Below are 26,001 nucleotides of genomic sequence, written 5' to 3' on the forward strand. Positions count from 1 at the left end.
CAAATAATACATTATTTAATAAATAATCAATCATTTCCTCTGACCAGCATATAAATTCTTTTATATAAAGAGAAAAGGCATACTAAGATCTAATGTAATAAAAATGATCTGTATACTTTCTATGACAGTATCCACAATACACTTTCATAAAACAGCAATAACACATTTCCTCTTAAATGTGCATCTTATTCACACTGAGGTATGAGAACTGTGCATGCAGACATGCAAGAGCATTTTCATGAAAGCAACTATGAGTAATGTATTTTTTTTCATCTTTTGTCATTGATTTTACGCGACAAGTCCACAGTTACACAACCCATGTAAATTTACACAATAAACCACTCTTATAAAACATACAGCATGATGCATTATGCATCTGCTGCACAAGTAAACATGCTTTTATGGCTCTCGATGAGAGACGTCTGTGTTTGCGCACATGTACACAGACACACAAGCACATGACATGAATTGGGATGCAAAAACAGGATTGCAGCAGAATGTCAGGCAGTCTAAATCATATGACTTTTTTCCTGGAATAAGGAAGAAGATAAAAATAAAACCCGGTCACTAGAGACCCAAAAGGTCACCGTTCAGTTTTACAGATTATTACGAGTCTGAGAAATCTTGAGCAGCATAATGAGGGCACAGTAAACAGAAAGACAGAAACAAAATGAGCTCTGATCACATCCTAATGATGCCAGTGTCACTTGCTTTTCAGAGTCAGTAGTTTGATGAAACACAATCAAAATGTCAAAGAGTCCACTTTTACTTGGATATTTCTCTCCTGATTGATGTGTGTGAAAGAATGGCTATGAAGATACATCATATGCCAAACCATCGTCATGAGCCTTGAGCTGCACGGTTTCCCTCATGTTCCTACTAAGCGGTGAGATGTGCAGATCCTACAGGAATGATGGCGGAGCAGCAACCTGCAGATGATGGAAGTGGTCCGAGTGACAGCCTTTCTGATAGAGCACAGACTCATTGGTTTCTGTGTCTCGTCATAGATGGAGCATCTCTCAGCACTCAGACGGTGGAGAAGTCATCTTGACAGGCAGAAGCACGGCGTGTGGAGGGGCTGGATTTTGTCATCATGGTGATTTGGGAGCTGAAGTTGAGGCCGTTGCTTGCCATCGAGGGCTGCTGGTACTTAGTGTCAGCTCCCAGAAATCTCTGCATGTGCCACCGCCTCCACTTTCGTTTGACCTCAGACTGAACCTGGAGAGTGTGTGTATGGGGTCAGTAAAATCTCTCTAATTTTCAATAATCATTTTTGTTAGATAAAGTTTTTAAGATCATGAGAAGCAAATTCAGTCATGTGTTGCTAAACGTATGACTTGGCAAGTGCAATTCTCTCTCTAAAGAAAAAAAAAAATTACGTAACATTCTAATAATATTACCTCTCCATTTAGAAAACAGTATAGGACAGCAACACAAAACCCCTGAAGAAAGAAAAAGAGGACAATCAATTCGAGCAGTTAAATTATTAACAGGTTTATGTAAAAAATCATAAACTCAGTCCAAACACATTTTAAAACAAATGATAAGAATTAAATATAAAATCATTTTTAATTATAAATCAGACATGAATAAAATTACCATCTTAGTGTACAAAAACGGTTAGTCTCATTTGACTTTAGAGAAAGATGGATGTAAGTCTTTGAAGAATTTCAAGGGGTAGTAGGAAAAAAAAGAAAATTCTCTTATCATTTACTCACCCTCGTGTTTTTCAAAACCTGTTTCCTTCTTTTGCACACAAAAGAAGAGCTTTTTGAAGAATGTCTATTGACAACTGGCTACTGACATCTGTTTGGTTACCAACATTCCTCAAAATATATTTTGTGCTCAACAGAAGAAAGAAACTTTTGGGGCAACATGGAGATGAGTAAATGACCGAATTTTCATTTTTGGGTGAACTAAGGCCATTTTTGTATATCCTCATTCAACCTGTTCATGTAGCTGCATGACAAACATGGAGGGAATAAATATCACGGGGCACGTCTGGGGTTGAGGCATGCTGGCAGATCCCACGGTGAGTCTAATGCTGTGGCCAATCTTAGTATTCTCTTGGCATTTAGGGAATCCAAACTAGATAAGCAACGCTTATACAAGAATACAACTGTGGGTAAAAACATGTTTCAGTCCCCTGCTGCCTACCTGAAAGGACCCCAGAATCAAGTCAAAAACCAGACGCACATTAGACTCAATGTGACGAGGCATAAAGGCAAAGATTATGTAGTTTATCCCGAACAAGGGAATCAAGAGTAGAGTTGATTTTGCCAGTCTCCTGTAGACCAAAAGAAATGAATATGTTGTAATATGTGTATATTTCCAGTGGGTTTAGACCCCCCCCCCCCAAAATAATCACATTTTGTTGCTTTGCAGCCTGAAATGAAGACATACACAGTTTTTGTTTTATCCAGCTGTATTCACATCCAAGGGAAAGATCTAACACCAACTTGTCAGAAAAATAATCAAAACAGAATCACTGAGTTGGAAAAAGGATCACACCCTTGTGTAAGTATTTTGTTAAACCACCTTTTGCTTTAATTACAGCCTTTAGTCTGTTGGGATATGTCTCTACTAACTTCTAGATCTAGATTTTGCAATATTTGGCCACTCTTCTTTGCAGAACTGCTCAAGTTCAGTTCAATTTGATGGTGATAGTTTGTGGACTGCAGTCTTCAAGTCATTCCACAGATTTCCAATAGGTTTAAATCTGTTCTCTGACGAGGCCATGCAAGGACATTCACCTTTTTCGCCTTCAACTACTGTGTGCTTTGGGTCATTGTCATGATGGAAAGTAAACCTTCTTCCCATTGACAACTTTCTGGCAGAGGGCAGCAGATTTTCCTAAAAAATTTGACAGTATTTTCTCTCATCCGTTTTTCCTTCAATCCTGACTAGTGCTCCAGTCTCTGCTGCAGAGAAACACCCTCATAACAGGATATTACCATCTCCATGATTTACTGGAGGAATGCTGTTATTTGGATTCTGAGCTTTTTTGGATTTCCTCCAGACATATCGTTTGGTGTTCAGTTCAAATAATTCAGTTTAGTCTCATTTGCCTCAGAATCTTAACGCTGCGTTTTGGCAAAGCTCAGTCATGACTCTATGTGGCCTTTCTTGATGAGTTACCTTTTTCTTGCAATCGTCCAATACAGGCCACATTTGTGGAGAATTTGTGATATTGTTGTCACATTCACACATTGAACACTCTTTGTCATAAATTCCTGCACCTGCTTCAGAGTTGCTGTAGGCCTCTTGGTCGCCTCTCTGACCAGTTTCCTTTCATTCGGTTTGGAGCGAAGTCCTGATCCAGGGAGGGGCTGTGTTGTACTAAATACATTCCATTACAGACCTCACTGTGCTTCTAGACATTGATAAAGCCTTTTAATTGTTTTTGTATCCATCTCCTGACTTGTGCATGTCCACAACTTTATCCTGGGGATCTTTCGACAGCATCTTGCCACAGATGATTGTTTGTTTCAGTTGCACTACCAAGGACTGAGATGATCCAGGAAAGCTCTTTTCATGCTGAGATATGTCCACATCTGATCACAGTTGAAAGTTTTAACTACTTTTTGTGCCATTGAGAAAGTGATTGGCTTGTTAGGTGAGTTTTTTTCTTTTTTTTCTTGACATGCTGGTGTTATATTGTCAGTCAGGTGGATATACAGGTGGATAAAACAAAAACATTTACAGTGCAGCAACAAAATGTGATTCTTCTATACCCACTGTGTATTGTGAATGTAAGACTGTGATGTCTGTGGTCCAACACAAAAACTCACGAGTACTGGTGTGATTCATTTCTTCCAATATCCCGGCAGCTGATTTTCTGACGAAGTATCCGGATGATACAAATGAAGAGAATAAAGTTCATCTAGAAAAACAGCATCAACCGATTAGGCGCTGTTTTAAAGTAATTCATGCACCACATGTCATATCTGTGAGAATAAGATGCTGATGTAAGGTCACTCACCAATATTGTTACTAATGTAGGGGTTTTTATAATCCACCACAGATCATCATCAATAAAATCCCAACATCTATCAACAGAAAATAATAGAATGAAACTATAGTAATGGAGTAAAACATCTGGGTTCCGTAAGTACAATTCCCAAACGTTTTCTGCATAAAGAAATGTTTTTAAGCAACAATGTATAAAGCGTTTGAGACAGACATACCCTGAACTCAAAGGTGGTTATGTAATTGTTAATAATTTAGTTTGTTTGTGGTGACTACTTAATAGTCAAATGTCTGGGAAAGTATCCTGAAAAGTGATTTTCCAGTCAGTCACTGTTGCTGCCACTTTATATTGTGACTCTTAAGCAAACACTTCTGAAAAAGTTGACTCTCACTGTTTGAACAGTCCACATGAATATTGGATGCAAAAACAAAGAAAGAAACAATAAAAACATGGCAATGAAAATTCAAATATCCACATAAATTCTTTTCAACTGTCTCCTCCCATGAGCTCTGCTCTAAATATAGACTACTGACCTCCATGAAGGCACGTCATTTATCATCAAGGAACAGCCCTGAGTGAAATTTACAGTGTCAGCTATACTGTAGCTATTGGCAAAAGGTGTGCAGAAGACAGAAATTCAACTGAGCTCTTAAACTCATTAAAGTAGTTATTATTAGTCCTTTACCCTGTTTTAATTGTTACTCTTAGGTAACAGTGGCTACAACAACCAGAGAGGATTTTTATGGTTCCCATGAGTGTGTATATAAAAACATTGCAAAATATCAAAGTGCCGTTCTGCGAACAAGTTACATTTACTCACTCAATATCATGTAAATAAGCTTTTGTGATGCTCCAGACAGTTATGAAGACACCTGGAACTCCTGCAACACAACCACACATACGGACGATGAATATTGACATTTAGCGTATTTGCTAGAAGGCCTTCCTTATTTAAGTGGCCCATATGATCATTAGGAGTTCAATAAAACAAATGGATTGCCAATTAACCTCAAACCTTAACTGACCCTGAGATACAGATCTGAGCCTACTTATCCTAAATTTAAAGAAAAGTGACATGTGAATCGTTTGCCAACACTATACAATGACGTCAATGGAAAGGTTAATAAGGTCCTATTGACTTTAGTGATCAATTTGTCATTCACATTTGACAGGTGTATCTCTCCTGCCATGAAGACTTATGAGGCCGAGGGGCAATATATCTTAATGCCACTAAGCACATACACACCCCAGCCAATGAGAATGTACCACCAGAAGTACTTCCTCTCAGAGAAGAAGGATACGGCCAGGAGAACGTGCAGATACAGTCCCTCCACTAGTAACCAAAAGAAACTGGCCATGATGCCATACTGGAAGAAAACCATGGCAGCCTTGCAGCCCACCTGTAAAATGCAGAGAGGATTTTGTTTAGAGCTATTATGCACTTGTGTAAATTATAACAGGAACTGTGGTCTTGCATGTTTACTGTGTACTTAAACAAAGGGAATGCCTTTGCGCTTGTGTTGCATGTGCAAGGCACTAGAAAACATTGTGCAATACTTCCAAAGAGGGGCATTAAAAAGAGTGTAAACACATATAAAGAACAGCTGTATGCTGCTTTGTTAATGTTTGACACTCTTGTAGCGCGTTGACTGTTCCGAAATGTCCTACATGCAATTATCACCTAAAAGTGTTTCAGTTATTGCAATAATCACACAGTCCTTAACAATCTTTGGAGGATTTCAAAGAAACAATCACTAATAAATATTAAATCCATTTTAATTAACAACAACGTCTAAGCCTGAATAATCTCCGGGGCGCTTAAATGTCAAACATGTTTTTGTGACCTTGCAAGGATGTTTACAGAGGGGATACCGTGCCATCATGAGTGTTTGAGTACCCTGTTGTGAAAGATGTGACATATTCTGTTGGACGACAGCTGCATGCAAACGGCCCAAAACACTCAGATCCAGATGAAGAGTGTTTATACAGGAAAACACACAGGGAACACATTACTAAACCTTTACACACAGGCCTTTTATTAGCCAAATAGACTCACTTTAATTAACCAAATGTCATCACTTTTCAATTGTTAAAACTTGAACACTGCTTATGGTTTTAATAACCATGAAAATGGCACTTAATAAGCCAAACATGACCATGATGTTGGGTAAACACAACGTTGGCCATATTCAGACGAGGAAGGTAATTTACAAACTCTTCAAAGATCTCGAAGGACTGCTCAAACACTGCTACACCTGGCCGCAAAATGAGATTAAAGAGCACTTTTCCAAATGCCGTTTAAAGGGCAAACCTTATTACGAGAGCAATTTACTAACGACAGTGTATCGATTGCGAAGATGGTGCTTTTTGTTTCTTGTGAGAAAAAAAATCAATTGCATTCACCTGATGTGATTACATTTAGCTAAGAGAGTAGTAATAAAGTATAATGCAACTAAAATAAAGTGTAAACATTTTTTTTAGCGGGTATAAATGTAAAGAATGTGCTTTATGTGGTTTTATTGTGGTCCAAAATATTAAAGGGGGGTCATCAGATGCCAATTTTCCACAAGTTTATATGATTCTTTAAGGTCTTAATGAAAAGTCTGTAACATTGTTTGGTTACAATTTCTCAATGGTAGTGTAAAACACCCTTTTTACCCTGTAAAAAACAGCTCTTTTAAGAGCCCGCCGTTTTGTAGCATTTTCCTTTAAATGCAAATCAGCTCTGCTGACCCCGCCCCTCTGTTCTGAGCCACTCTCTGAGGGACTGTTTACTTTATTGTTGTTGTGTCCAAACTTGCATACTTTTCTAGTGGTGATATGTAAAAGAGTAGTATGTTTGAATTCATAGTATTCATAAAACAGTAGGCTAAAATTCCTGAATTACCGACCACTTCCATGAGATTCTGAAGTGCGTGTCCAATGAAACAATATCCAATGAGGCCAGGGAGATGAGATGTAACTATAACATGACAATGATAACAAATGTACATGTACTTACATTCAGATGACACTCATACACATTATCACAGTTATAGCCACTGACTGTGCATTACCCTTTATTTAAAAAACACTTACAGATCCATGGTGGCAGTCATCAGGTTCCTCCACCTCATACAGGACTACATCCTTCATAATTACAGCCACAGCCTTCAATATAAAGGACATGAACAGTTGAATATGGATGTAGTTCCTTGTGCAGTGGAGTTTTCTTAGAAGCAAAGAGAGAAAGAGACGCAGTGAGTTGTTTTAGCATAATTAATGATATGCAGAAACACAATAAACCATGTGCTGAAAGCCCTGCATATACTATATATAGACAATGCATTATAATCACATGCACGACACGTGAACACAAGTGTCATTTGTTCATGTTAAGAGCAGAGCTACTAGTTCTGTCTACTGTGCTTGTATTTTGCCTTTGAAAGAGGCACAGGAAACTCATATACTATGTGTATGAAAACTTTAATACAACTTAAGAACTGTGTTACTTCAAGAACTAAGTGTGAAGCAAGCCGAAAGAGGAAGCTTTTCATTATACTTGAGCTCAGCCCTGACCTCTGAATTCACTGAGGGGAACATCCACTGTGGTTAATTTACTACTTAGAAAACTGTGCAGTGCGAAGCTGCATGTTAGAGGTTACAAACTGCTAAAGCCTTTTTGTTTAGGGTTGTGCAATAATGGAAAGGGTGTAAAACACTATCAAACGTCTGAATCGGGGCACTTTCGCAATGCACTGTATTGTTAAGTGTGATATAAAACAGGGCATTTTGAACAAGGTCACCTGGCTTCACACTAGTATGATTTAGCAGAACATCAATTCGCTGCTAGATCAGAGTTGAATCAATCACAAAAAATGTAAGAATGTTAGTAATATGCTTCTTTATATGTATATAAAACACAAGTATACATTTTGTGACTTTTTAGTCTATTTACAGAAGCCATCCTTATTTTACTCTTACTTTAAGAATATTTTACATTGACATTGCATAAGAACATAGTGAACATGTGCTTCAGCCTACTTTTCAAAAGGAAGATAAAATATTTGAATATATTCTATAAAGTATATAAATTCACTCCCACATGAATACAGTCTATAAAATATGCAAATGCTTTCATACATTGTACCAACATGTAATGTGTTATAACTTATAAATATAATCACATATCCCTCAGTAATAAGCATATATATAATAAGTATGTTGTCTGGTTTTACTTGTTTGTATTTGTAAAAGAATACTATTTTGTAATACAATTCAAATACATTTTAGTTTCACTTTTAAATACATAACACGATGCATTCATTGTAATAGTCTGCTGTATGGAGGACTTACCTGAAAAAGCACAAAATGATGATGGCGATGATGAGGGATATAAGAGACACAGTGTGACCAATAGTGTATCCAATTCTCACAGAGTCCAGGAATTCACCCTATGAGAAAAAAAAGTGAATAATTACTAACTGTCACATTTATATCAACAATTATGTCTTGGAGTAGCTTCAAATACTTTATTTGACAAATGTAGTATGTTTAAATTACTAGTAGTACGTCTGGATTCTATACACATTGATACTACATAAAACATGCTTTATTAAACAGCGACCAAGTAACTAAATATTCAAAAGAAAGTGCTACTCAGAAAGTATGCAATTTCAGAAGCAGACAGTCGTTAATGTGTCTAAATTGTGAGTAACTCAATTTAACATTTTAGTCTGAATATCAATAAAGCTAGTATTATGGAACAACAGCATGCTCTTGCTCATGTGATATTGCTTAAATTATTACAGCAAACTGAGGTTAAGAGCCAGATAAACTAAACAGGGCATATTAGCCTAAAACTGCAATACCATAATAGTGAAGATGTGAGTGAAAAGTCCACATTAAAGAACACAGATAATAATTCCCATAATGACTAAAACAGCCTACCAAAAGCAATGTAAATTGGCAACTATCGCAGTCAAGTGCAGAATGGGTTAAAACATTTTTTTTGGAGTGAATAATAGCGTTGAGTAAACTGACTAGTACACACCATAATAAAACATGCTGCATAATTTACTAATACCTTCCTTCTGTAAATTTGCATCTGAAATGGAAACTCCCACAGATGCATATTCTATTCGTCTTTAGCAAATTCTGACAATAGTTATTATATACCAAAATAGGGTTTGTGCTGGTGCAGCTGTTAGTAAATCTGCCCCTAAGTTTCTTATCCTTAATTGACTGATGGCTTTTTTGGTAACTTTGAGAAATATTGATTAAAATGCTTTGAGTGCCAATTAAAGCAAAGCAAAAATGCAAATGTACGCACATTTCCATCCTCTGTGATATTGGGATCATAGCCACAGTTATATGCAATGACAACTGGGTTTATTTCTGTCCAGCCGTTGGCAGTGCAGCTCTTCGATATGTTTCCTGGAAAAGGGGCAAAATGGCAGTGAATACGCAGGTCAAAACAGAGAGAAAAATAAGAGTGTTAAAACACAGGATTCAATCACAGACTCATTCCTCCAATAATCACTGCTAAAAACACACAGCCAAAGATGAGGCTGGCGATTACTGCAAAACAAGCAAAGCAAATGAGCACTTCATGGATCTCAAGCAGCCAATCAATTAATCAACAGGAAATTACTTATATCTTTATTCATTGGAAAACTTGGAAATGTTTTAGATTTATCTTTTTTTCTTCTTCTTTTTTTGTGCATATTGCAACATAAAATTAGCATTTTTTGGAACAGTTTTCCTTGCAATTTGTGACAGCAGATTTCAGTGTCTTGAGCATCCTCTCAGGCCTGGAGGACTTCAAACTGAATGGGGCTGATTTCTGCACCCAGCCTGTTTTTGTGAAGTAAAGAGTAGGCAAGCCATCATCAGGTAATCATTCTCTGCAAAGTGAAGGAGGAAAAATAACAGGCTTATCACTGCCTGAAATACCAGCTGGGAAATCCTTTTACTCGCTGGACACATCATGACGCTCTCATAATGACCCTTTAGATCCTCCTCTCACTTTTCTGCACTACATGTGATGTTCATGTCACACTTATCAAATTCATGACCTTTCTGCCATACACTTGAGGCCACGTTTTTTGAGGGTTGATGTCACAACAGAAGATGAATAGAAAGGAATGGAATTAAAAAAAAAAAAACAGCACCACCCAAAATATTCCCAGTATTAAGAGGCAAGGATTATATATGTCATGCAGATGTTTAACTCTGCATTTGGAAATATTCTGTTCACAAAAAAAAAAAAAATATTATATACTGTATATATATATATATATATATATATATATATATATATATATATATATATATATATATATATATATATAGATAGATAGATAGATAGATAGATAGATAGATAGATAGATAGATAGATAGATAGATAGATAGATATAAATATATAGACGCTATTTTAAAGGAACAGATGCCGTACAATGGATGCAGCAGGCGCAGTGATATTACTCAGTGCCTGAAAATAGTCCCAGCTAGGTAACTTCCAATAACCCTTTTTAGGCGCTGCGTAATATCATTTTAAATAGGGAAAATATAGAAACTCTTTGGTCATTTTTGAGTGAGATGCTAACAGTCTAAACAGATTCAATGATCTATGCTAAGCTAAAGGTGCTACCGCCAGACCCAGAGATCGGCTGAATGGATTCAAAAACTGTACAACTCAACTGTTTAGCTCCAGGGAAGTTGGAAAATTAGCCTATTTTTAAAAAAAAAAGTTGAGTGTTGTGAAAATACTGGCTGTATTTTTCTCTAACAAATTCCCAGAGGATGATTTTTCTCACAATTAGAGAAATAAATCATGAATAAAACATCAGCTTCTTTTCCCCTGAAAATGTTACTCTCATTTGTAGGAGCCTTGTCAACCTTGGGGAACGTAAGGTCATTAAAGAAGATAGGCATAAACCTCTAGAGAATAGAACAGGCTCCACTTATAGACAGTGAAACACAACAGTATACAGGGATTGATGTAAATATGCTGTACATTAATTAGAAAAGAATGCTTGTAACGAAATGTCACGAAACCAGCTAGTAGCTAACCACAAAAGCCTCTAATGAGTAGCATTTCGTACAGTGGAATCTAAATACAGATAAAGAATCAGGTGTTTTTTCTTTCTCTTTTTTTTTCACCATACATGGCTTCATCATTTAATTGACAGCCTGTTCTAAATTAAAGTCTCTACAAATAATTCAACTTAAAATTGCTACTGCATTAATGCAGTTTTCATCTATTTACCAAGACCTTTAAACATATTAAACTGAACAGAGAAGTTTTATTTTATTTCTGAAGTTAAATTCCAGACCCATATCCAATTAAAACGGCTCTGTGGGAAGCAAGAGAGAAAAACAAAACATCACTGCAGAACACAGACAACATTTTGAAACGTTTGACATGCATTTGGCAAGTTGCAGCGGATAACTTGAAAAGCTCATTATCAATGTGCCAGCATTATGTGTAGCTGATGATGTTTACTCCTGAGAGCAACAAATCTATATTTAGACTAAGTGAATATTGAGGACATTCACACATCCTGCAACAGGAATACATCAAACATTAGCTTTATAGTGCTAACAAATAAAAAGATTATAGTCAAATACACTGAAGATAAAAGAAAAGCACAAACAGCTCCTACTCATCTCATAATAGTATCTACAAACCACCAAATCCAATGATGACTCAATAGCACTGTTATTCAGTATGTTTTTGCATGAAAAATCTCCTCATCTAAATACAAGTGCATTAAAAATGTGTAATCTCAAGCACAGAGACAGATAAGCTAATGCTGCTAGAGTCTGGATTAGTTTTCATTGAGGGATTGTCAGAAGAATGCTTTCATCATCCCGAAAAACAAGACAATGAGGACTGTCGGTGCCATGTGTGAAGATGGACCGAACATGGGAGCTAATCAACCCACACTTTTGTTATTTCAGAACGTGCCTTTGAAGAGGTCTTCTGCCTCGAAGCATGCAGAGACACACACTGGGCCTCAGGTTAAAGCTCGCCCCTGTGGAAATTTATGCAAGATTCACTGCCAGCCTGAAGGGAGAGGATGGGGGTTCTGGTTCTGGTAATGTTTTGGTCCTTGAACAAGTGTTGATGGCAGCATGACTTGAATCAGACTGGGCTTTTGATAAAGCTCTTTGAGCAAAGTGTTATTACAGCTTTCTGCAGTGAAGGTGGTTGTGTAGGTGTGTCCTTCTCTTTCAACCGCAAGCTGCTTGACGTATTGTGACAGCAGATCTAATAGTGGAACTGCAGTGAGAATTTGCAAGAATGTGGGTAATTTAAATATTCTGGTTTCAGTACATGTTAAGCTCAATCAACAGCATTTGTGGAACACCTCCAAAAAATTATTTAGTTTCCTCCCTTGTTTTGGTAACAAATATTTTTTTTTTGCATTGGCTGCTAACTGAAATAAACTTTTAAGCTGAAGAACTAAAATTATTGATTAAAAACTACAATTAAAATACAAATTTAAATTAAAAACTGAAATAAAATTAATTTAATAGAAATATAAAATATTACACATATTGTATATAATATAATACAAAAAACTACTATAAACAAATTAAAAATAAAAAGCACATAATAAAATGAGTAACAAAAAATTGAAAACATAATAAAATGACTAAAACTGAAAATACAAAATAAAAGCTACTTCAAAATAATCATATTGGCCCCATTCACTTCTATTGAAAGTGACTCATTGTAGACAATAATAATAATTATTATTATTAATTTTTTTGTGGTAGTCAACAGGACACAAATTTTAGGACTTGGTTTTCCTTTGCTTGCAAGCATATAAAGTGACCGTGAACAGCTTTGGCTTGGTAAACTTTACTTTCTGAACATTTATAAGAGGTGTGATCATGAGGTCACTGCACTACTGACAGCGTGTTTGACTAAAGCATGAAAGTGAAGTCTGAGTTATGAGCAAAGAAACCACTCTGAAGAGCTGAGAAGATTAATGACTGTATGTTTGCTGTAAAGCTCCTGGGTGAAAAGTTCACATGCATTAGGACACTACAAGCTCCACCCAAAATAAATTTATGACATGTTCCTGGATCTGTTCCTGCCAAGTTTCGTAACACTTGTTTTCCTTTCCATGCTCCTATAAAAATGAATGCTTCTTGATTAGACCATAACACAAGATCTGGTAGATTCTTTTGAATCTATAATGTGATACTACCACTGGACAGATTAAACTTCAAGGAAAGTATTTTACTCCTGCTGGATAGGAACAGCTGGAATACCAGGAGTGAGATTTAATCTTCAGGCTTGATTACACAAAGCATCAGTGCTATTAGGAAAGAACCATAAATTGATATTTCTACACAGAGTGGTCTCAAATGAATTAATCTGAACAAATTAAACCACTTTAAAATTTCTGAATGTGACTAAACAAATGTGTCTAGAGCTTTTCTCAGAAATAACCTCACTTTTCGGAGCCTTTTTCCATTATTCTTCACCAACTGCACTTAAGGTGACTTTTTTTATGGACGTGTGAAGTCATTTCTCTGTAAGTTCACACAGGTGAACATCCAGAAAGGGATGAAAAGTCTTGAAATCTATTGTTTTATCATTTGAAATCTAATAAAATAATGTATTCAATATTTTGTTTGATATGGTTTTACACTTTCTATAAAATAAGTGCTAGAATGTTTGGTATTGTTTTATTAAACTGCAAATAGATTCAAGTGAGGCTAAAGTAATTTTTAGGGTCACTGTACATCTGTTTGGCAGACAAAAGGAAAAAAGGGAAACTACACAATATGGTCTAATCAAGCTTTGGTGGACAAAACTGTGCATGATTCGTTCTGAGGGCATTAAAAGAAATGAATACAATGAACTGGCTTTCCAAAAGCAATCCAATCTAATTTACGGTTGCATAACTTTCACATAGTTCTGATGAAATAAGCTTAATCGCAGTGATCACTGATGCAGCGTAAACTCTAGTGTGTACTGTAGGAACCCAGATAAAACAATTGTAGCTAAAATCATCAACTGTTTTTTAAACACTCTTTCTGGACAATAAACAGGGAGCATTTCTGGGAAATCGGGGCTAAGGAGAACAAATGTTTCCTTTGATTGGTCCAGAAAGCCTCAATCTGTTTGCTATAAATTAATGAGGAGTTTTGTGTCCACTGCATGTCCTTTGTTCTTCTCTCTGGTTCATAAATTGTTCCATCAACATGTTCGTTATATATGTCTCTGTCTCCCCTAAAATCCAACTCAACATTCCCAGTCAGTTAGTTATCAGATTTTTCCCGTCACATGATCTTCAAGTCAGCCCACCCCCAATCTATTACACGCCTCTCAGAACAACATCACGAAACCCCAACATTTCAGCAACAAAGAGAAGTTATCAGAAAACTGAAAAATAAGTCACTGGAACATGCGCGATCACACACGAACATGATAAAAGCGGCCGTTTGTTTGCATGCATCAAAAGCATCGATGTTTTACTATAGTAGAATAAGTGATAAGTGATCGGAATGAATTAATTTATCAGGACTCAAAATTAATCACACAGAAATAAATGTATTTCTATTTTATTTATTTATTGTTAACGCTTATGAAAATAGCCTGCTTATTCAGTCGAGTCTGTTTCTATTTATTTGTAGCCACAGTCTATACGTCACATTTAGAATGAATGATAATATCTCTATTTTTATAAAAGCTCCCGAACATAAAACATTATTATATTTTTATGATAGGCTACATGGAGCTAAACTCTCGAGATGAGACTTATGACAGATAATATAAGTTACTAAATAATTACACAATTTTAATGAGAGAATAAGAAGCTAACATCTGATTTACTTAAGTGGTCATATTTACCATGTTTACTATGGTAATGTTAATGCCCAGCGTGCAGAGTCTTTTGCATCACTTATAAATATTTCTGCCTTGTATAGTGTAATAAGCAATAAGTTACTGCAAACACTCCTGCTGACTGAAAGTGAGTTTTGAGCTCAACTTATTTAAAAAAGTATTTAATGCTGATGTTATAGCAGTTAACTTTCTGAAATGATCCGCAGCGCAGACTCTCTATTTTTATAAAAGCTCCCGAACAAAAATCATTATAATATTTTGATGATTGGCTATGCTACGTGGAGCTAAACTCTCAAGACAAGACGACAGACGCTCTCCAGACACGGAGAAACTCCGCCCCTCCCCTAGCCCCAGCTGGCCCGCTTTGGCCCAAAGTTTTCGTCGGGCCAAAAAACCCTGGCCGTTGGCCCCGAGGAAGCCCCGGCGAGGCACGATCAAGCACCGGAAGTGACAGTGGAAACGCGACTGGCCCTGGCACGCACTAGCACGCCCGGTTTAAGCTCGACAGTGGAAACACGGCTAACTCCATGAGGAAGATAAATCCAGAGCATTTCACTAAATCCCTCAATCCATGTTTTGGATTTCTTCCAAAAACACTCTCTCAGAGCACTTAGGTAAGACATGCCCCTTTCAGCAATACACAGTTATGACCTGGAAGCCATTAGATGTGTGTAAACAGTTCATAGGATGAAAATTAAGGTTGTAAATCACAGCTGAAATTCTGACAGAAAGCACAAGTGAGAAGGACATGGAAATAAATACATTTAAATTCTGGTTCATCCTTATGGAGATCCCCTAAAGAAAAACAAAGACAAATTCTATAAATGAAAGTCCATGTGTCACAGCTACTTTTTCGACTTTATAAGAGCTGAACCAAAAGTGCTGTATTTTCCACAATGATGTGTCATTACAGAAATGGGCCCTACATTACATGCCGCTTTTTAAGCAGGATCATTTTGAAAAAGGTATTGATCCACACGGTCATTTTCACTCACTATTTCATGATTATTGAGCAACCCAACCTCTTGAAATACTTTCATTGGTGTTCTTGTGGCAAACTTAACAGCTATAGACAGTACTCAGTTCCTAGACATTTTATTTCAACTTCAAAAATGAATCTGTGTGCTTGAAGGGAAAGGGAAAATTTAAGAGGTAGAGTAAAAAAAAAAAAGAAAATTATTACTGAAAATATGAAAATAAAAGCTGATACATTAACAATGTAAGTCAGTAGTACACATTCAGAATGTATCACGTTGCTTCTAAACAACCCACACTTTTTTTTCACCTTAAAAAAAAGTGTACATTATGTCATGTATTTACCGTTCAAATCTATATATCATGCGCACCAAGGCTGCATTTATTTGTTCAAAAATATACTTGAAATATTATTACAATATAAAATAATTATTTTCTATTTGAATATATTTTAAAATGTATTTTAATTCTGTTATGGCAAAACTGAATTTTCAGCATCATTACTCCAGTCTTCAGTGTCACATGATCCTTCAGAAATCATTTTAATATGCTGATTTGATGCTGATTTGATTACTGGTACCCACTATTAATATTGCGTCTTATTATTAATGCTGAAAACAGTTTTGCTGCTTTATACTTTTGTGGATACTTTTTGTGATACATTTCTTTCACGATTTTTGATGAATAGATAATTAAAAAATTGCAGCATTTATTTGAAATAGAAACCATGTGTAACATTATAATTGTGGTTACACTCACTTTTGATCAAACTTTATGAATACACACACACACACACACACACACACACACACACACATATATATATATATATATATATATATATATATATATATATATATATATATATATACATACATACATATACAGAGGGTATGGATAGTATTCAGACCCCCTTAAATTGTTCACTCTTTGTTATATTGCAGCCATTTGCTAAAATAATTTAAGTTAATTTTTTTCTCATTAATGTACACACAGCACCCCAACACAGAATTGTTGACATTTTTGCAGATTTATTAATAAAGAAAAACTGAAAGATCACATGGCCCTAAGTATTCATACCCTTTGCTGTGACACTCGTATATTTAATTCAGGTGCTGTCCATTTCTTCTGATCATCCTTGAGATGGTTCTACAACTTCATCTGAGTCCAGCTGCGTTTGATTACACTGATTGGACTTGATTAGGGAAGCCACACACCTGTCTATATAAGACCTCACAGCTCACAGTGCATGTCAGAGCAAATGAAAATCATGAGGTCAAAGGAACTTCCTGAAGAGCTCAGAGACAGAATTGTGTCAAGACACAGATCTGGCCAAGGTTACAAAAACATTTCTGCTGCATTTAAGGTTCCTAAGAGCACAGTGGCCTCCATACTCCTTAAATGGAAATGTTTGGGATGACCAGAACCCTTCCTAGAGCTAGGTTCCTAGGTTCTAAAGAAGAACCCAAAGATCACTTTGTCTGAGCTCCAGAGATGCAGTCGGGAGATGGGAGAAAATTGGAGAAAGTCAACCATCACTGCAGCCCTCCACCAGTCGGGGCTTTATAGCAGAGTGGCCCGACGGAAGCCTCTCCTATTCTGGACGAAAACCTTCTCCAGCGTTCTTAGGACCTCAGACTGGGCCGAAGGTTCACCTTCCAACAAGACAATGACCCTAAGCACACAGCTAAAATAAAGAAGTAGTGGTTTCACAACAACTCTGTGACTGTTCTTGAATGGCCCAGCCAGAGCCCTGACTTAAACCCAGTTGAGCATCTCTGGAGAGACCTGAAAATGGCTGTCCACCAACGTTTACCATTCAACCTGACAGAACTGGAGAGGATCTGCAAGGAGGAATGGCAGAAGATCCCCAAATCCAGGTGTGAAAAACTGGGCATCTTTCCCAAAAAGACTCGTGGCTGTATTAGATCAAAAGGGTGCTTCTTCTAAATACTGAGCAAAGGGTCGGAATACTTTGGACCATGTGATATTTCAGTTTTTCTTTTTTAATAAATATGCAAAAAGTCAACTGTGTTTTTCTGTCAATATGGGGTGTTGTGTGTACATTAACGAGGGAAAAAAAATTAACAATGATTTTAGCAAATGGCTGCAATATAGCAGAGCGAAAAATTTAAGGGGGTCTGAATACTTTCCGTACCCACTGTGTATATTTATACATACAGTACTGTACAATGGTTTAAAGTCAGTTACTGTATTTCTATCTTTTGCTGTAGTGTCCGTAGTAAATATCAGTTTACATTTTCCAAACATTATTTTTTCCATTAAATGTAATGAACTGTGGCAATGTCTCCAAGACATTTCAAGATACCAGCAAAGCTACAACACTGTGCAAAGTATTTGGCACTTGTGTAAAAATGCTGTAAGGTGAGGATGTCCTTAAAAAATAATGTCATTATTTATTCACTTCTATTAACAACTAAATTAAATCAATATTTGGTGTGACCACACTATGCAATTAAAAAAAAGCTTTTGTCCTAGGTGCACCTGTGCATTGTTTTTCATGTAGCTTTGCAGGTTTCTTGAAATGTCTTGGAGACATTGCCACAGTTCTTCTGGATTGAGTCTGTCTCAGTTTGTTCTGTTTCTTCATGTTATTCCAAACAGACTGATGATGATGAGATCAGATCTCTGGCACTGGCTGCTGTCAGACTCCTTGTGCAAACAAAAATCTCACTGGATTATTCCATTTAATGGCAAAAATAATGTTTGGAAATGTAAACTGATATTTACTGCTGACACACTACAGCAAAAGATAGACCTAACTGACTTAAGATATTGCCATGTCTTCTACTTCGCATCCATAACAAGCACAGCTACCTTGATATCTACAGCTCCCCTATCATGTTCAGTTGCTAAATACACAGCTAATCCTGATTACTAAACACAACCACAGAAGGCTTACTAAACAATATTAAAAGTTACCCATGGCTTTCCTCATTAGAATAAATTACAGCGGTCATGAATTCTCAGCAAATAATTGGCCTATGAGGCTCTCCCCTGAGAAAGTCTCATGAATACAGATTGTGTGTCAATGTCTCTGCTAAATTACAGAAGCAGGTCTCAATAGCCAGGCAATCTTTCTCTTTTCTCTAGAGTTATCAAAAACTAATCAGACTAACTCAGAAGAAGGCTTTGGGATAGTCTTTAAACAATGTGACAGTTGTTATTATGATGCTAATTAAGTCATAGTGAGGACATTTGCTTTCTCGGAAGATAAGCCTCCAGAGACGTTGCAGAACATTAGGACTTTAAAAGACTTTATCAAGAATGGATAGAAGTGGAATAATGGTGAAAAACAGGTTTATTGGAACAAATTTAGCATCTTCATGCTTACAGAAAAAGTATTGACATACCTCTTTGATCACTGACATGGCTGAAGTAATTCGGACAGGGGATGGTGACCAACTCTCCAATCCTAGCTGATGGCCAGCATGCTAGATCCCATTCTCCTGTACAACCTTATCAAAAAGTGAAGAAAAACTGATTAGGAAGTAATCATGATAATCATGCTAGAATTGTCTGATAAATTAGTTGATATAGGTCTGTACAATATTTTTGGTTCTTGACACATCAAATGTCTATTAAGTCCTCTTAAGGCCAACTGACTTTGTACTGTACTGACAGATGCAGACAAACAACAACAGAAACATTGGTCTAATTTTGTCGGATCATTGTGTTACCCCTGTCGATGTCTGTTTGTTGCCGTCTGTCAGTGAATTAACCCTCAGTGTTTTCTGAGCAGTTCTGGAACTCTGAACGGATAAACTAAAGTTGTGATGTAATCTTAGTAGTGACTGATGTGTCATGTTATGTTATGGCAAACATTCAAAAGAAACGGACAATAGAAAAAGAAAAAATCCATCTATTCATCAATTGCTGACTGGATGAAGGCCTATCTGATCCAGTTAGCTTGCAGTCAGTTGTAAGAAAAGGGCTTGTTTAATCGGACTGAATGATTGGAGAAGACCATCATACATCAAAAGAGAAGTCTGGGATTTCACCGGAAGCTCAAATCATTACATTTTGCTTTTAAAAAATTTATCAGAAGAAACAGAAGTATGAAGGCTCACAATAAGATCAATATCATGCATTTAGATAATAGTGCATGTTCATTTTATGCATTTTATGCATTCATTTTATGGTTTACACCACTAAATCTAACTGATATTAGAGATTTTATAACAGACTGGGCTACATGACAAAGAAAACCTAATCAAACACGGTGCCATGGGAGAGAGTTTTATCAAAGTTCATCTCACAGTCTGAGAAAACAATTTGCATATTGGTCTCTGATATATTACTCAGGGGAGTTTTATGATTGAGATTTAAATAACAGGAAACAAACACAAATGACAACACTCAACCTTGAACTTAATCTTAAACAACCAGCTTTTGTAACTGCTTTGTCCGTTAAGAACAAAATCAATATTAGATCTGGCTGGAACAGGCAGCATTTTGGTTTGATGAGGTACATGCCCAATATCTTGATAAAGTCCACTTATAATTTACTCATTCTAGCTTTTTCACACATACAAATCACACAAAGCCCTGTGAATGTTTCCAGTAATTAAAGTGCTCCAATATGTGATGTGTTATTAGAATTCGCTATTAATTATATGTTATCATAGCTCATCTGTGGTTATTCTCTGCCTTAATGAACAGTTATGATAAAACTTGATATTATTGTTGATCTCCTTTTCATGTTTTTCATTAATGACAGCAGAATCAGACCTTAATACCGAAGTGAAAACGCTGTTTATTTAATTTCGGTTATTTTTAAAATAAGCATCATTAGTTGGAATCACAAAGATTGAACTGAACTGAATTCTGTTGGTAGCGCATGAATGTGCTCTCAGACCATCTGATTTACTACCTTATAATGATAAAAAAATAAATAAAATAAAAACTGCCAAGGCAGTGCACTAAAACCACTACTGATTGAATCATACAGATAAACACTGATGTTGTGAAGATTGTGCTTCACAGAATGATGTTTCTGCCTACTTAACTAGCATGCCTTTGTAACCTCTTCCGATACCAGATCAGACAAACAAACACAAAACAATTATTAGCTGCCCATTTCACAGTATCTACAGTAATGAGAAGACAGAAGAGATAAGACCGCTGCATGCAGTCTGTGGGAAGAAATGAGGGGAAAATACTGACAATTTTGCAGATAAAGCAGCTTAGCTTAACTATAAGTTAACATGGCACATAATGTAAATAAAAATATTTAAAAAAAAAACTATACATGGTTAAACATTAAAAAAAATGTAAAATGTATTATTTTAGCAAACTGTTTGTTGCAAAAGTGCAAAGTGTTTTTTTAAACATTATTTTAATTTCATGTGCATTATGATGGTTTTTGTCTTTGTACGTATGACTCTGTTCACACACAGTAGCACTAGATGTAAGGACAGGTGACTTACAATGAACTCTGATTCGTCATGTGGATTTCTGTTATACAACCTGTATTGTTATGGTGGTTATCAGTGCAATTTAAGGTAAAAACAAAGTTCCTTTTAAGCAAGTCATTTCACTCTGTGTCCATCTTTGAAACACCTGTCAGGCAAATATTTCAGTCATGCAAATACAGCTCCTTCTGTTGTGTTTAGGCAGCACACAAACCATGGCAGCTGCAGTGATCTGATGACTTTACCAATCATTATCTGGCTCTTTTATTTAGAAGACGGGACTATTCTGCCATGATGCACATTGCACTTTCTCCTATTCATAAGTAACATGAGTGCACCATCTTTGCATATCCAAAGTCTTTGGTAAAAATTTGAATTTGGTATATTAATGTAAAATACACACTAATATGTCAAGCTGCGAAACTTCAAACATTTCCACTATACTGTCATATTGAATTTCTGGCAACCACAGCTATTTTTACTATGTATTGAACAGGCTATTTTTACAGTGCATATCACCAGTATACAGCCATCATTGTGTCTTTACATGCCTACAGTTGTCATATAGTGATTTATGTGCCATGTACGTACCTGACGTGCTGTTTTCCAGCTTTGACAAACATTCTCTTTTCTCCGCTTCCAGCTCCCACATGACCTCACACATCTGGACAGACAGCATCTGTTTAAATCAATAACACAATCACAAGATTCTGACATAAGATATACGTTTTCCTTTCAATAAAACATATCTTAATTTTTAAGTTTCAGATTGCTTCACATTTATGAATAGCAACAGACTTTGATCACGTAACAAGCTGCACATAATGACTTTTTGAAGAGGACGAAGTGAAATGGTTGCACTTGTGACACTGCCTCTCCTTTTTCCTGAGTGCCGTGGAGATTTGATGAAGGGTAGGACAATTCATGTTGTTCCTTTGTTTTTACATAGCAATTTAACAAGTGTAGCATAAGTTCCTGCACTTACTGAGCTCTTAATAATGTCTCCTTTCACCTCTGTCAATCCCTAAAGGACTAATCTCTGGATATCTATATGGCTGAACAATTCATAACATAAATGATTTGTCGTCAAGTTGTCTCTATGCAGCTGTATCCAGTTTTCCTTAAAAATGTAGGCTGTATTATACAAGAAAGTGCTCTCCTGGATTCTTTCATACAGCACCAGAGGACAGTGAGATTTATGGCAGGTATTCACTGGCAGATGAGACCATTGAGAGGTCACATCAATCAAAGAGTCACAGCAGAGCTATGGTTACTCCCAAACCTGTCCATATTGCCTACAGAAAGTATGTCCATCTGGGTCAAATGTTGCTCTGGTACCTGAACGGTCAGTGTGTGTGATCTACAGCAGTGTTTTACAACTTGTTTTGCATGGCAGTAGCCCCATAAATAATATTCAAGAGCACCTTCTTCAAAACTGGAACTGAAATGTGTCCCATTTAACTTTTATTACGCTGAATATCATTTGTTATTATGGTTCATTTTATTATCATCACTTCTAAACAAAAAAATAATCAATAATATGGGTGAAAACAGCCTTACCTTGTGTCACACATTTAAGAGATTTATAAAACTAGCACATATTATTAAGCATTATTTTTTTCTGTTGTATATTTTTAACACAACAGAATCTAAATCTTTCTATGTACTGGACTGATGTTGAAACATCTTGAGATATGTGCCATTCACAATATCTTTTCCTCAATGCTGTATGTTCAGTCAGTTGAAAGCACAGGTTCTTTATAGTTCGTGTATGTGCCCAGAGCAAACAATCACCTTCTTTTATACTGTACTGTGTAGAGTGACATATTCAGAAGTAAATTCAGTTGCATGGTAAGCTGTACTTTATAGAGACATGAGTCACTACTGTCTGCAGTGGGGAAGGAGCTATGATCAAGGACAGTGCTGGCATGGACACAGTGATGATGAGGGTTGTAACCATGGCGTCAAAATAAGAGAAGAAAATCATTCTTTACATGATTTCAAATAGCATGATTAACAATACTGACATCCAGTTTAGATGGTAAGCACATGCTGAACATAGAGGAATCTTTCCATTGTAACACTGGTACTGTGAATGCATGCTGTTTTTAGCAGTATCAGTCTGGAGCACTAAACCTGAAGGATTTATAAGTAAATACTGACTTATTTCCTTGGTTCTCCTACAGACACGATTCGATTTATAACATTAGCAGCACAAAAAAAGTATTATGCATAATTTTAACAATATATATTTAACTCTATTATCCACACAATTATGTCCCTTCTGCTTATAGCATTTATCTTAAATTTGATTTATTTCGTACGGATAATGCAGTTCCGAAAAAAAAAAAATCTGCTCTGTGATAGGAAACACACAGCAGCAGCTGCTCGGAGACAGAAGAGCAAACGAGCAGCACAGTTTAACCCAGCTTTAGATTTGAAAAGCACAATTCTTCCTGGAGATTAGTTTGAGGACTAGGTGTGTTAAATACTTAACAGCTTTTCTTTTGTCGATGACTAATTAAATAGGAAACTTGATAAATGATAAAGTGTTGATACTCACAGGTCCTACCGAGCAGGTTAGGTACAAAATCAGCATTCGTTTAGACATATCCATTTTAGCCGATTCAGCAGTTGCCTGAGAGCGCTTCGCAAGAGTATGGATGCAGATAGACAAGTTGACTGACGAAAAGTAAATGACAAAGAATCCAAAGCATCAGCCAACTATGCGCCGTGCGCGCGGGTTCACCAGCCGGACTTCACCGCCAAACCTGTCCATGTTAATCCCTAATATGAAAAAACCCACTTCATTCATAAACGACTCTGGAATAATATGAAGCCATTCACAACAGGCGTTTGCTTGAACCACATACGTGACGAGCGCGAGGTGGACTGTAATTCCAAGGCTGTCGACTCGCTTCCTAAACCCTCACTTCCAAAGTAGGAATGTGTGTGTGTGTGTGTGTGTGTGTGTGTGTAGTCTATACAATACTATGTACAGTCATAGCCAAATGTTTTGGCAGTGTTACAGTTTTTTTTGCTTGTTAATAAAGTTTGCAGCTTCAGTATTTGTAGATTATTTTTCCACATGTTTCTATGGTATACGAAGAAACAATGATAAGCATATCATAAATTTTAAAGGCAACAAAATATGAGTCAATATTTACAGTGTTGACCCTTGTTCTTCATAACCTCTTCATTTCGCTCTGCCATGCTGGATATTAGCTTCTGGGCCAAATCCTGACTGATGGTGATCAATTCTTGCCTTATTAGTTCTTGGGGTTTATCACAATTTCCGGGCTTCTGCCTGTCCACTCGCATTTGAGGACTGACCACAGGTTCTCTATGGGATTGAGATCTGGGGAGTTGCCTGACCACGGATCCAAAATTTCAACATAATCTTAGAGCCACTTCTTTATCAGTCTTACATTGTGACATGGTGCTCCATCATGCTGGAAAATGCAGGGATCATTACCAAATTGCACATGGATCATTGGAAGAAGTCACTCTTGCAGGACGTTTTGATTCCATTCTTTATTCCTGGCAGTGATTTTGGCAGAATTATGAGAGAGCCTACTCCCTTGGTTGAAAAGCTGCCCCACACATGGATGGTCTCAGGATGCTTCACTATTGGCACTACACAGGACTCATGGTAGTGTTAATCTTTTCTTCTCCAAACAATCAATTTTTCAGATGTCCCAAACAGTCGGAACGGAGCTTCATCAGAGAAAATATCTTTGCCCCAGTCTTTTGCTGTCCAATCCTTGTACTTCCTGCAGAATTTCCGTCTGTCCTTGACGATTTCTTGGAGAGAAGTGGCTACTTGCTGCCCCTCTTGACACCAGGCTGTTGTCTTGGACCTCACTGTCCATGCAGATGCTCTCACACCAATAAAGATTTGTGAGCTCTTGCCTTCTCAAGTTGCCAATAATCACCACTGGAACTGACTGTTGGAAGTGCCTTGGGAATGTTTTATAAATGTAAATGATTTCCTGGGAATTGTTTTCATTTACAGAGAACTCAAAATATCTTGTATATATGTGCTTATTGCATGAAATTAATCATTTCAAAAGTATAATGGAGAGTCTAATATAGATTAACCACCCCATGAAGATCGTATATGTTCAATTCTTTTCAAAAGAACCTGCCAGAAGAAGAAGAGAAGTGACTCAGTGCAGCCAGCAGACAAAAACATTCCCAAGGACATGTTTGTTAAATGGTGCACATGCTGAAAATAACCGATAGTCCTCTGAATTCATCAATCCTGGGATACTCTCAGACCTTTAAAAAATGTATATATAGCATACTCCTTCAGATGTACCACTCAAACCATTTACTAAAGAGATGCACTGACTTTATGACGTGTTGCGCCAGCAAACGAAATTGCACCTTTCATCATTACTATAACAATAAATTATTACAAGCAAAGGTTTCATACAACAGGAAAAAGACAAAAGTCAACAATTTATGCAAAATTTGTGCAACATTTCTGTTATTTATTCACTGATATTTAGTGGCTAAAAACAAAAGGTGTGAAATACGCATTCAACTTGCCATGCATTAAATGAGTGACTTTGCACAACAACATAAAATTATTTTTTTTATGTGCTCATTATGGCCCAAGATCTGTGAATACCAATTTATACAAACATGAAAGAAGCAAAAACATATTATGTTCAACTTTTGTGTAATGGTATCCTGGTTTTTGTTGAATGTGCTTTTAACTCTAGTGAAATAGTATCATGGTGTTTTGTAGCGTTTCGTTTGGACGA

The 26,001-nt window shown here is 36.6% G+C and overlaps 1 protein-coding gene across 1 annotated transcript; it reads right to left on the bottom strand.

Moving 5' to 3' along the window:
• Positions 1 to 43: 43 nt before the first annotated feature.
• Positions 44 to 24,170, bottom strand: LOC128027983 (vasoactive intestinal polypeptide receptor). The gene is made up of 14 exons (XM_052615730.1): positions 24,103 to 24,170; positions 23,793 to 24,016; positions 21,821 to 21,908; positions 19,169 to 19,273; positions 9,282 to 9,385; positions 8,306 to 8,403; positions 7,049 to 7,181; positions 5,217 to 5,370; positions 4,791 to 4,851; positions 3,983 to 4,049; positions 3,792 to 3,883; positions 2,158 to 2,287; positions 1,401 to 1,442; positions 44 to 1,218 (listed from the first exon to the last, which is right to left on the bottom strand). The coding sequence occupies exons 2-14, from the start codon at positions 23,844 to 23,846 to the stop codon at positions 1,027 to 1,029; spliced, it is 1,320 nt and encodes a 439-aa protein (XP_052471690.1). The 5' UTR covers positions 23,847 to 24,016; positions 24,103 to 24,170; the 3' UTR covers positions 44 to 1,026.
• Positions 24,171 to 26,001: the final 1,831 nt, after the last annotated feature.

The sequence above is a fragment of the Carassius gibelio genome, chromosome A2 (genome assembly GCF_023724105.1).
Source record: "Carassius gibelio isolate Cgi1373 ecotype wild population from Czech Republic chromosome A2, carGib1.2-hapl.c, whole genome shotgun sequence".
Lineage (NCBI taxonomy): Eukaryota > Metazoa > Chordata > Actinopteri > Cypriniformes > Cyprinidae > Carassius > Carassius gibelio.

Bases quoted from the DNA above. Each gene is read 5' to 3' on its own strand.
- LOC128027983 (XM_052615730.1), bottom strand. From the start codon at position 23,846: ATGGATATGTCTAAACGAATGCTGATTTTGTACCTAACCTGCTCGGTA. The intron at 7,182-8,305 runs GTAAGTCCTCCA...TTTGCTTCTAAG, and splicing joins ATCATTTTGTGCTTTTTCAG to AAAACTCCACTGCACAAGGA. The intron at 4,050-4,790 runs GTGAGTAAATGT...TTCTGTTGATAG, and splicing joins GCTTATTTACATGATATTGA to ATGTTGGGATTTTATTGATG.